Here is a 12,370-nt window from a genome sequence, read left to right as displayed (position 1 = left end):
CATTCAGGACATAGGCATTGGTAAGGACTTTACGACTAAAACACCAAAAGCAATGGTAACAAAAGCCAAAACAGACAAATGGTATCTAATTAAATGAAAGAGTTTCTGCATGGGAAAAGAAACCACCATCAGAGTGAACAGGCAACCTACAGAATGGGAGAAAATTTTTGCAATCTACCCATCTAACAAAGGGCTGATATCTAGAATCTACAAAGAACTTAAACAAATTTACAAGAAAAAAAACAAACAACCCCATCAACAAGTGGGCAAAGGATATGAACAGATACTTCTGAAAAGAAGACATTTATGCAGCCAACAGACACATGAAAAAATGCTCATCATCATTGGTCATCAGAGAAATGCAAATCCAAACCACAATGAGATACCATCTCACACCAGTTAGAATGACAATCATTAAAAAGTCAGGAAACAACAGATGCTGGAGAGGATGTGGAGAAATAGGAATGCTTTTACACTGTTGGTGGGAGTGTAAATGAGTTCAACCATTGTGGAAGACAGTGTGGTGATTCCTCAAGGATCTAGAACTAGAAACACCATTTGACCCAGCAATCCCATTATTAGGTATGACCCAAAAGATTCCAAATCATGCTACTACAAAGACACAGGCACACATATGTTTATTGCGGCACTATTCACAATAGCAAAGACTTGGAATCAACCTAAATGTCCATCAATGATAGACTGGATTAAGAAAATGTGGCACATATACACAATGGAATACTATGCAGTCATAAAAAAGGATGAGTTAATGTCCTTTGCAGGGACATGGATGAGGCTGGAAACCATCTTCTCAGCAAACTATCACAAAGACAGAAAACCAAACACCGCATGTTCTCACTCATAGGTGGGAATTGAACAATGAGAACACTTGGCTACAGGGCGGGGAACATCACACAATGGGGCCTGTCGGGGAGTGGGGGGTTGGGGGAGGGACAGCATTAGGAGAAATACCTAATGCAAATGATGAGTTGAGAGGTGCAGCAAACCAACATGGCACATGAGAGCAAGAACTCCTTTACTCCCTTGAGGATTAACTCAGTTATAAAAGAGTAGCATTAATTCCTGTCAATGATCTAATAATCATCTCTTAAAGGTCCCACCTCACAACACCAACACATCAGGGGTCAAATTTCTAACACATGAATTCTGAGGAACACACTCAAAGTCTAGCAAGGGCCAACATGTGAATAGTATAAATCCCAGAAGAGCAAAATGAGAAAAAGAAGGAAGATGAAATTGCCCGGAATTTAAGGACAAAAGCTTCCAGATTAAAAGGGCTTGTCACATATTCAGCACAAGATATGCAAATACCCCAATGACATCAGCAGACATCACTATAACATTTCAGAAGACTGGGGTCAAAGGGAAGATCCTACAGGCTTCCACAGAGAAAAGACAAAGTTTTGTGGGAAGCGTAAAGGAATGCAATCATGGGTCAGTGTAAAAAATTTATCAATTTCATCTATTAAATCAGGACATTAAGGAAGAGGAAAACATTATAATGAGTGCTGAAAAGCAACTGAAAAATATTTATCAACCAATACAAATAACAAGTAAAATGGGAACAGAAGAAAACTAGTTCAAGATAATAACAATTATTTACTAAAGCCAAATAAAAAATAATTATCCCAAATAACAAAACACTAACCATTTTGATTAGGATTAAGAGAGTGATAATTTTTATCAGATTTTTATTTAACTATGTCTTGGAGGTTCTGACAAATATAATACGACAAGAAAATGATATAAATAAATTGTATAAAAACGGGCAAAAAAGACATAAAACTTTCTTTTGAACTGGTATTATTGCATGCCTAGAAAGCCCAAGACACTCTAATAGAAAACTGAAATTAATAAGAAAATTTGGTAAAATGGATAATAAATATGTAAAAGCAATAGATTTGATTTACTATCGCAAAAAAGCAACTGAAAATGGAAATTTAAAAAATGCTTCACTCACAACATCAGTATAAACTATAACATGCTAAAGAATACATCTAATAAAGCAAAGAACTTGTAAGAAAACTTTAAAAGCTTACTGAAAGGCACAAACAAAAAGTGAAAACTGGATGTTATTAGATGGGAAGACTTACAAGTTTAAGAAAATATTAAATTTTCAAAATTAACATATAAATAGAAAGCAATTCCAAATGGTTTGCACTCTCAATTCCAGTGGATTTTTTTTCAGGGAACTGAACAGTATTGTCTTAATGTTTACATTAAATAATCAATGCCCAGGAATGGCTTAAAAAGTACAAAAAAAATCAATGTAGGATAATTTGCTTTTGGAACATAATGTTATTTTGGAATCAAATAAATATGGTATTTGTTTAGAAATAAATATCCATAGATTAGAATAACAATCCAGAAATAAATCCCAGTATGTATAAAAATCCAATATATGACAAATATTACAGTTCAATTCCGTAGGAAAATGTCAAATTATTTAATAAATTTTGCCAGAATAACTGGCCATTCTTTCAGAAGAAAATAAACTGGATATTTCTAATATAATATACAGTTATAAATTCCAGCTGCAATAAGAATCTTGCAAGAAATTCAGACAACATATATATCTTGATGAAGAAAATGTTCTAAACAGACTGAAAATATGGAGGCTATTTAAAAAAAGGCTAGCCAAAATAAGCAAGTATAATTAAAAGTTTTTCTATGGCAAAAGTTAAAATACAAAGTCAATAGATAAATAATGTATTTGGGAAAAAATTGTAAAGGGTAATATCTAAACTAAACAAAGTGCTCTTATAAAATGGCAAGAAAAAGTTAACCCAAAAGAAAAAAAGGCAAAAAATATGCATAAGCAAGTCAAAGAAAAATAGAAAGGCCAAACAAGCACGCTTTGCTTCACTTCATTTCATTTTACTTTATTTTATTTTACTTTTTGAGACAGAGTCTCGCACTGTCGCCCAGGCTGGAGTGCAGTGGCATGATCTCGGCTCACTGCAACCTCTGCCTCCTAAGTTCAAGCGACTCTCCTGCCTCAGCCTCCCAAGTAGCTGAGATTATAGGTGCCCACCACCATGCCTGGCTAATTTTTTTATATTTTAAATGGAGACAGGGTTTCACCATCTTGGCCAGGCTGGTCTTGAACTCCTGACCTTGTGAGCCGCCCGCCTCGGCCTCCCAAAGTGCTGGGATTACAGGCGTGAGCCACTGCACCCGGCCTAAACACGCATTTAAAATAATGCTCAAATTCAATTAATACTCCAGGGACTACAAATTGAAGTAAAAATAACATAAGTTAGTTGACTGATTCCTGCATCCATTCACTCAACAAATATTTACTGAAACTTTTATGGGCTAGGCCCTATTTTAGGTGCTGGGGATCAGAAGCAAACTAAACAAGTTCTTTATATGTACTTTTACCATCTTTTTTGCCTATATAGCAAACAATATTTACAAGAGCAACTGAACCGATTGTTGGTAAGGATGTGGGAAAGGAGATACTCTGAAAAACTGCTGGTGGTGATATGAAACCTAGCCTTCTGGACAGCAACCTGCCAATACTTATTAACTACAGGTACCAGTAAATAAAGACATATGTACAAGCATGTTTGTACATATGGGCAACAGAGCAAGACTCCATCTCAAAAAAAAAAAAAAAAGTGCATACTATGCTAAAAGATAGAAATGTTGGTGGTGCAGCCAGTCTAATACCAAAGTCTGAGCAGCTGTGTGTACCCAACAGGAGCACATATACCATTAGTAAGCAATTGTAGTTATTTTTAAATGAAATAAAAATATTACTATTTTTGAAAAAATTTAAGTGTATATTTTTTCCCAGATGGCTATTAAGTTGTAGGAATATAATACACATTACTTGGCCTGAAAGATTTACTAAATGAAGCTGTTAGGTATTCGGTTTGGCCCAGGGAGCACCAAGAAAATACTGCTGAGATACTAAGGACTCATCGTGAACTCAGAAAATTTGGGAACCTCTTAAACCTGCAACTAAAGAAGTAAAAAATAACAGAACAAGTGAAAAACTTAGATGAATGGAAATAACAAAGATAGAAAAGAAATTAATTAGACAGAAAGCAAAGATACAAAGGCAAAGCGTTTATAGACTAATGAAATGGACAAAACTAATTTTAACAAAGAAAAAAGTCACTAATCAATAGAAATGTTCTTAGGAAATAATTACCAAATGAACTCAAGAAAAGTTGAAAATCGGAATAGACTATAATTAGAAATTAAAAATATTCTCCCAAAGGCTGGATGTGGTGGCTCATACCTGTAATCCCAGCACTTTGGGAGGCCAAGGTGGGAGGGCTGCTTGAGAATTCAAAACCAGCCTGGACAACAAAGCGAGATCCTGTCTCTACAAAAAAATTTAAAAATATTTCAGCTGTGCATGGTGGCGTATGCCTGTGGTCCCAGCCACTGTGCCCAGCCCATACAATGTTATGAAAGACATTAAAGATCTAGATGTACAATACTATGTTTAGAGATAGGAAGACTTGCAAAAATGTCAATTCTTCCTACATTAATCTATGGATTCAACGTAATTTTAATTCAAGTTCCAATAGAGGTTCTCATGGAAGTAACTAAGGTTATTCTAAAATGATATGGAAACACAAGGGGAAAGAATATGCAAGATATTTCTTAGGAAGATATAGCATGGGGGCTTGCCCCAGCAGGTATTAAAATTTATTATAAAACTTTAATTAAAACTATGTGATGGGCAACATGGTGAAATCCTGTCTGTACTAAAAATACAAAAAATTAGCCAGGCGTTGTGGCGTGTACCTGTAGACCCAGCTACCAGGGAGGTTGATGTGGGAGGATCACCTGAGCCCAGGAGGCAGAGGCTACAGTGAGCCATGATCACATCATTGCACTCCAGCCTGGGTGACAGAGTAAGAGAGTAAGACTCTGGAAAGAAAGAAAGACAAGACAGACAAGAAAGACAAGAAAGACAGAAAGACAGAAAGACAGAAAGACAGAAAGACAGAAAGACAGAAAGACAGAAAGACAGAAAGACAGAAAGAAAGAAAGACAGAAAGACAGAAAGACAGAAAGACAGAAAGACAGAAAGAAAGAAAGAAAGAAAGAAAGAAAGAAAGAAAGAAAGAAAAGAGAGAGAGAAAGAGAGAGAGAGAAAAGAAAGAAAAAGAAAGAAAGAAAGAAGGAAAGAAAGAAAGAGAGAGAGATCGTGATGCTCTTACATAAATAGGCAAATGAATGAACTGAATAGAAATCCTGAACTGAGTCACACATTTATAGAAATCTGATGTATAAAAAAGGGGTCATTGCAAATCAGTGGTGAAAAGACACAGTATGAAATAAATTGTTCTGGGGCAACTGGTTATTCATTTGCAAAAAATTAACTGGATCTCTACCTTACACAATTCACAAAAATCAATTTCAGACAGATTAAGGACTTAAATAGGAAAGGTAAAATAACTAAACATTTTAAAAGAGTATGAGAATATTTTTATGGCCTCATGATAGTGAAGGATTTCTTACACAAGACACAAAAAGTGTCAAAACATCGAGGAAATGATTAATGAAGTTGATGACATTAAAATTACAAACATATTTGCCAAAAGACATCAGAAAGAGAAAAGACAACCACAAACCAGGAAGAAATACCAGCTACATATATAAGTATCAAAGGACTGGTATTCAGAACATACTAAAACTCCCATAAATCAATAAGAAAAAAAGAAACAATGCAAAAGAAAAAAGGGCAAAAGAAGCAAAGGCATTTCCTTATATAGAAAACATGCAAAGCCAATGAACATGAAAAATTGTTCCATTTATTAGTCATCAAGGAAATGCAAATGATAATCACAACGATATGTCCTTTTATAATCACTGGACTCGTAGAATTTAAGAATCCAGAATTTTTAATACTAAAAGTTGGCAAGGATGTGAGGCAACAGAAACTCTCATATATTGCTGTCAGAGTATAAATTTGTAATACCATTTTGGAAAATAATTTGTTATAATCAAACACAGCTGAAGTTGCACATACTCTTGACTCTGATTTCATTCCTATGTAGTTATCCAAGAGAAGCTCTTGCACAAGGGAATCAGGAGACATCTATTAGGAATGGTCATTACAACACTGTGTTTAGTTATAACACCGTTTTCATTGCCAGGGCAATGCAATAACCCTCAGTAGTAGAATGGACTTAAACATCAGTGCAAATAAATAAGCCATAACTACATGAATCAACATGTATGAATATTATAAGCAGTTGCTCAATGAACACTTATTTTATCAGTGAATAAACAGGATGATTCCAATCACAAGAAGGTCAAAATCAGGCAAAACTAAACTGAATTATATTTTAAGAGTACGTCCTTATTGGGTGAAACTGTGGGAAAAAGCAAAGAAATGATTAAACCAAATTCAGGGCAGTGGTTCTAAAGGAGAGGAAGAATGAAAGCAGTTGCAGTGCAGCTTTGAGGACTTCAGTGCTCATCTCCTATTTCTTAAACTGGGTGTTGGGTACACAGATATATTTTGTTATTATTCTTTAAACAAAACATATATTAATAAATACTATATATTTCATTTCATAGGTCATACAATGACTACTAGAAAATAATGCCAAGTTGAGATGCAGAATGGGTAGTGATTAGCAAGGTTTACACACTAGTGTTTCACTAGCACATACTGGCATTACATGTATAACCCAAATTTCTGCTTCAGCAAAAACACAAATTACTACATATTATGGATATTCTCAAATAGCCAAACACATAGAATATTAAATTTTCACAAAAGAGTGAAATACCTAGGAATACAGATAACCTGGGAGGTGAAAAAATCTCTGCAATGAGAATTATAAAATACTGCTCAAAGAAATCAGAGAGCTGACACAAATAAATGGAAAAAACAGTCCACGTTTAAGGATTCGAAGAATCGATATCATTAAAATGGCCATACTGCCCAAAGCAATTTATAGATTCAATGCTATTCCTATCAAACTACCAATGTTATTTTTCACAGAATTAGAAAAAATCCTAAAATTCACGTGGGGCCAGGAGTGGGAGCTCATGCCTGTAATCGCACCACTTTGGGAAGCTGATGCAGGAGGAATGCTTGAGGCTAGGAGTTTGAGACCAACTAGGGCAACAAAGTGAGACCCTGTCTCTACAAAAAAAAAAAAAAAAAAAAAATTAGCCAAGTGTGGTGGCACATGCTTGTGGTTCCAGCTACATGGGAGGCTGAAGCAGGAGGATCACTTGAGCCCAGGAGGTTGAGGATGCAGTGGGCCATGCTTGCACCACTGCACTCCAGCCTGAGTGACAGTGCCAAGATTCTATCTCAAAAAAATAAAATTCATATGGGACCGAAAAAAGCCCAAACAGCCAAAGCAAACAAAGCCAGAGGCATCACACTACCCAACACAAAGCTATGGTAACCAAAACCAGGATGGTACTAGAACAAAAACAGATATACAGGCCAATGGGACAGGTTAGAGAAATAAATAAATAAAGCCACACATCTACAACCATCTGATCTTCAATAAAGTCGACAATAACAAGCAATGAAGAAAGGACTTCCTATTCAATAAACGGTGCTAGGATAACTGGTTAGCCATTTGCAGAAGATTGAAACTGGACCCCTTCCTTTCAATGTATGCAAAAATAAACTCAAAATGGATTAGTGACTTAAACGTCAGACCTAAAACTATAAAAACTCTAGAAGAAAATCTAGGAAATACCATTCTGGACACAAGCCTTGGCAGAAGTTTCATGGTGAATTCTCCACAAGCAATTGCAACAAAATAAAAAATAGACAAGTGGGATCTAAATAGTGAGCTTTGGCACAGCAAGAGAAACTATCTAAAGAGTAAACAGACAACCTAAAGAACGGAAAAGAAATATTTACGAACTATGCATCTGACAAAGATTTAATATCCAGAATCTAAAAGAGACTTAAACAAACCAACAAGCAAACCCAAATAACTCCATTAAAAAATGGGCAAAGGACATGAACAGACACTTCTCAAAAGAAGACATATACATGGCCAACAAATATATAAAAAATGTTTAACATCACTAATCATTAGAGAAATGCAAATCAAAACCACAATGAGATACCATCTCACATGAATCAGAATGGCTATTATTAAAAAGTAAAAAACAAAAACAGAGGTTGGTGAGGTTGTGGAGAAAAGGGAATGCTTATACATTGCTGATGGGAATGTAAATGAGCTCAGCCACAGTAGAAAGCAGTATGGAGATTTCTCAAAGAACTTAAAACAGAACCACCATTCAACCCAGCAATTCCATTTCTGGGTATATACCCAAAGGAATATAAATCGCTCTACCAAAAAGACAAGTATAACCTGTATGTTCATTGCAGCACTATTCACAAGAGCAAAGACATGGAATCAACCTAGATGCCCATCAATGGTTGACAACATGGATGGAGATGGAGGCCATTATCCATCCTAAGCAAATTAATGCAAGATCAGAAAGCCAAATACCACATGTTCTCACTTATAAGTGGTGGCTAAATGTTGAGTACACATGGACAGAAAGACGGGAACAACAGACACTGGGGCCTACTTGAGAAGAGAGGGTAAGAGCTGAAAAACTACCTATTAGGTCCTATCCTGATTACCTGGGTGACAAAATCATTTTTATACAAAATCTAGCAACACACAAGTTAACTACGTAACAAGTCTGCACATGCACTCCCTAAACCTGAAATAAAAGTTGGGGGAAAAATGCCAAATCTACAACTGCTGACAGGCTATTATATTTCTTTTTTTTTTTTGAGATGGAGTTTCACTTTTGTTGCCCGCGCTGAAGTGCAGTGGTGCGATTTCGGCTCATGGCAAACTCCGCCTCCTGGGTTCAAGCGATTCTCTTGCTTCAGCCTCCCGAGGAGCTGGGATTATAGGTATGAGCCACCATGCCTGGCTAATTTTGTATTTTTAGTAGAGATGGAGTTTCTCCATGTTGGTAAGGCTGGTCTTGAACTCCCGACCTCAGGTGATCCACCCGCCTCGGCCTCCCAAAGCGCTGGGATTACAGGCATGAGCCACTGTGTCCAGCCTATATTTATATTAAATGTCCCTTATATATGTGTAACAAACACTTAATACAATTTGATATAACTAGGTAAGATACTATTTTAAATTCTACTTGCAAAAGCAATTATCCAGAATATTTGGAAATTACTGTCTTTTCTATACACTTAGACAGATATAACTGGGATAAGTATAATAAAGACTTGCAGAAAATAAAGAGTGTTACTTAAGGAATTTCCTAACCTGTAACAGAAGTTGTTTTAGGAGAAATGAAACTTAAGGATTGGAATCTAGAATTAGTTATTTGATCTAATTAGATTGAAAAGCATTAATAAGTTTTTTTGCCAGTGGTTAATGAGAAACTGGTAGTCCGTGGCATGCAATGGCAAAACAATTCATTAAATAAATGATCACCTATGGACAACTATAATCAAGTGCCTATAGATAACCAAATAGTTACTGCCATAAAATATTTTAGTTCAAATAAGAACAATGGGGTTAGTCCATTGTTTTATTTTTTTATTTTTATTTTATTTATTTATTTATTTATTTTTTTTGAGACGGAGTCTCGCTCTGTCACCCAGGCTGGAGTGCAGTGGCCGGATCTCAGCTCACTGCAAGCTCCGCTTCCTGGGTTTACGCCATTCTCCTGTCTCAGCCTCCCGAGTAGCTGGGACTACAGGCGCCGCCACCTCGCCCGGCTAGTTTTTTGTATTATTTTTAGTAGACACGGGGTTTCACCGTGTTAGCCAGGATGGTCTTGATCTCCTGACCTTGTGATCCGCCCGTCTAGGCCTCCCAAAGTGCTGGGATTACAGGCTTGAGCCACTGCGCCCGGCAGTCCATTGTTTTAAAGTGTGCTAGAGAATTTTGAAAAAGATCACAACGAGCTCAGGCTTTAGATTCCTATCACAAGTTTCAGGTAAGGGAACAGAAAAATGTCTATGACCGCTCTAAAAGATAAATCAAGTAAGATACAGTAGCTGCAGTGTTGAGATGTCTAACTATAATATACAAAGTCTAATCTTTTAGCTGACTCAGCTGAGACACACTGAGTTCACAACCTTACAGGTCTTTTAGGTTAAATTCGATACTGACGGGGAAGAAGAGTGTGGTGACTAGGTACTGTCAATTTAACTAAGCTGGTACTATATTATCTCTAGTTCCTTTCTCTGTATGGTGCTGTTAGTGTCACTTCGTGATTGGAAGGTGGAAGCGAAGCGGCATCTATGCTTATGCTCAGAGGTCAATGTAGGGTCAGGTACTCTTGCAGCTTGCTCATACTGTCACTAATCAAAAAGATGCTCAACACCACTCCCATTAGGGAGATGCAAATCAAAACCACAATGTGATACCCAGTTCACATACATTAGGATGGCTACTATTGAAAAAAAAAAAAAAAATCAAGCGTTGGTGAGGATGTGGAGAAACTGAAACCCCTGGGCTGGTGGGAATGTAAAATGATGCAGTTACTACGCAAAACAGTATGACAGTTACTCAAAAAATTAAAAGGAGAATTACCATAAGATCCAGTAATTCTACTTTTGGCTATATACTCAGAATAACTGAAAGCAGGAGCTTGAAGAGATGTTTGCATACTCATGTTCATAGCAGCATTATTTACAATAAGCAAAAGGTGACAGCAACCCAAAGTGTCCACTGACAGATGAATGGGTAAACAAAACATGGTATATACATACAATGGAATATTATTTAGCCTTAAAAAGGAAGGCAATTCTGATACATGCTACAATATTATGCTAAATCAGCCAGTCACAAAAGAACAAACAATGTATGATTTCATTAAGTACTCAGGGTAGCCAAATTCATAGAGACACAAAGTAGCATGGTGGTTGTCAGGATCTGGGGGCAGGGGGAAATGGGAGTTACCGTTTAATAGATAGGAAGTTTCAGTTTGGGAAGACGGAAAAAGTTCTGGAGATTTAAGGTGGTGACATTTGCACAACAATATAAATATATGTAATGCCACTAAGCTGTATACTTAAGGATGGTTAAAACAGTAAGTTTAATGTTATATACATTTAACCACAGTTTTTAAAAATCCAACTAGAGTTCATTGATTCTTTAAGCACTTCTGTACTTTTTGAAATAAAAAGATGTTCAAGCCCTGCTTATATTTTCCTTGCCCCACCCCTGCTGCTAGCCATTTCTTCAAGGAATCCTAGTTCCTTTTAGTAGACTCATATTTAGAAACCAAGATCTGGACACTAGATATGCTTATTGCTATAGGGTGTCTGTTGCCAGACTCTCTCAGAACAGAGCGAGGAAATACATATATGCATTCCTAACTCCTCCCCTCATATACACATAGATACACACCCACATTTTCCACCTGTATTTATTTCAGTATTTATTAAAAGGTAAGCATCATTAGCTTAAATTCATCCAAAACTATATGATTCATTCTAGCTTTCTCCTTTTCCATATTTGAACTCACTTCTCTATGTGTGAAAAACTTGGCTAACATTACCCTCAGTAGATTTACGTATTTGCTTTGTCTTCTGAGTATAAACAATACCCTGACTTCACTAGGCCACTTATACTACCTCATTTAAACTCAATGTTTGTAAGTATAAGCCCCAGCTACCATTTGGCTGCCATTACTTCTCTGTCTGAGCCTGCTGAATGGTGCCTGGACAAGGAAAGAAAGAAGGAAAGAAGGCAGGGAAGGAGAAAGGAAAGGTGGGAGAAAAGAAAGAATGGGAGGGGGAAGAGGAAAGGTAGAAAGCACAATTTCTAAAAAATTTTACTTTTTAGTTGTTTTTTGCTGATGAAAATAAATGCTATTGATTTTTATAGGCTAATCTTATATTTGAAAACCTAACTAAATCATCTTATTAGTAAAAATAGTTTGTTCTATCTGATACATTTTCTAGGTAGAGGATCAGAAATCTGATTTTCTATCTAAAAATAATGACAGCTACTGACACACTAATAATATTGTGAATAGTGTAATAGTAAGCATCTTTGTCTTGCTCTGATTTTAAAGGAATGCATATAAAGTTTCTTCATTAACTACAAGGCTTGCTGTAGGTTTTACCAAACATGGAAGCTCTTTTCTAATAATAGCTTCTAAGAACTTTAAAATAAATAGGATTAAACTTTATTAAATGTCTTTTCTTAACTGACTGAGATAATCGTAATTCTTTTCCTTTAATCTATTAATGGGGTGCATTACACTGAAAGAATCCTAAGTTAAACTCCACTATATTATGCATTTTACTTTTTTAATGCACTACTAGATTAGATTAGCCAATATTTTTCTTAAGAGTTCTGCATTTACATTCATAAGAAAAAGGGGCTTTTTTGCC

The 12,370-nt window shown here is 36.0% G+C and overlaps 1 protein-coding gene across 11 annotated transcripts in view; it reads right to left on the bottom strand.

Moving 5' to 3' along the window:
* The window catches only part of SBF2 (SET binding factor 2), a 528,961-nt gene that overhangs the window by 173,245 nt on the left and 343,346 nt on the right, over positions 1-12,370 (bottom strand). For 3 of the 11 annotated variants that reach the window (XM_077963415.1, XM_077963418.1, XM_077963416.1), the window contains exon 17: positions 4,274-4,360. The exons of the other annotated variants lie outside the window; for them this stretch is intronic. In XM_077963415.1, coding sequence (XP_077819541.1) covers positions 4,274-4,360 — 87 coding nt within the window. The remainder of the gene's footprint in view (positions 1-4,273; positions 4,361-12,370) is intronic. 11 annotated transcript variants of the gene reach the window in all.

Source organism: Macaca mulatta, chromosome 14 (assembly GCF_049350105.2).
Source record: "Macaca mulatta isolate MMU2019108-1 chromosome 14, T2T-MMU8v2.0, whole genome shotgun sequence".
NCBI lineage: Eukaryota > Metazoa > Chordata > Mammalia > Primates > Cercopithecidae > Macaca > Macaca mulatta.
This window is presented reverse-complemented; position numbering and strand designations above follow the sequence as displayed.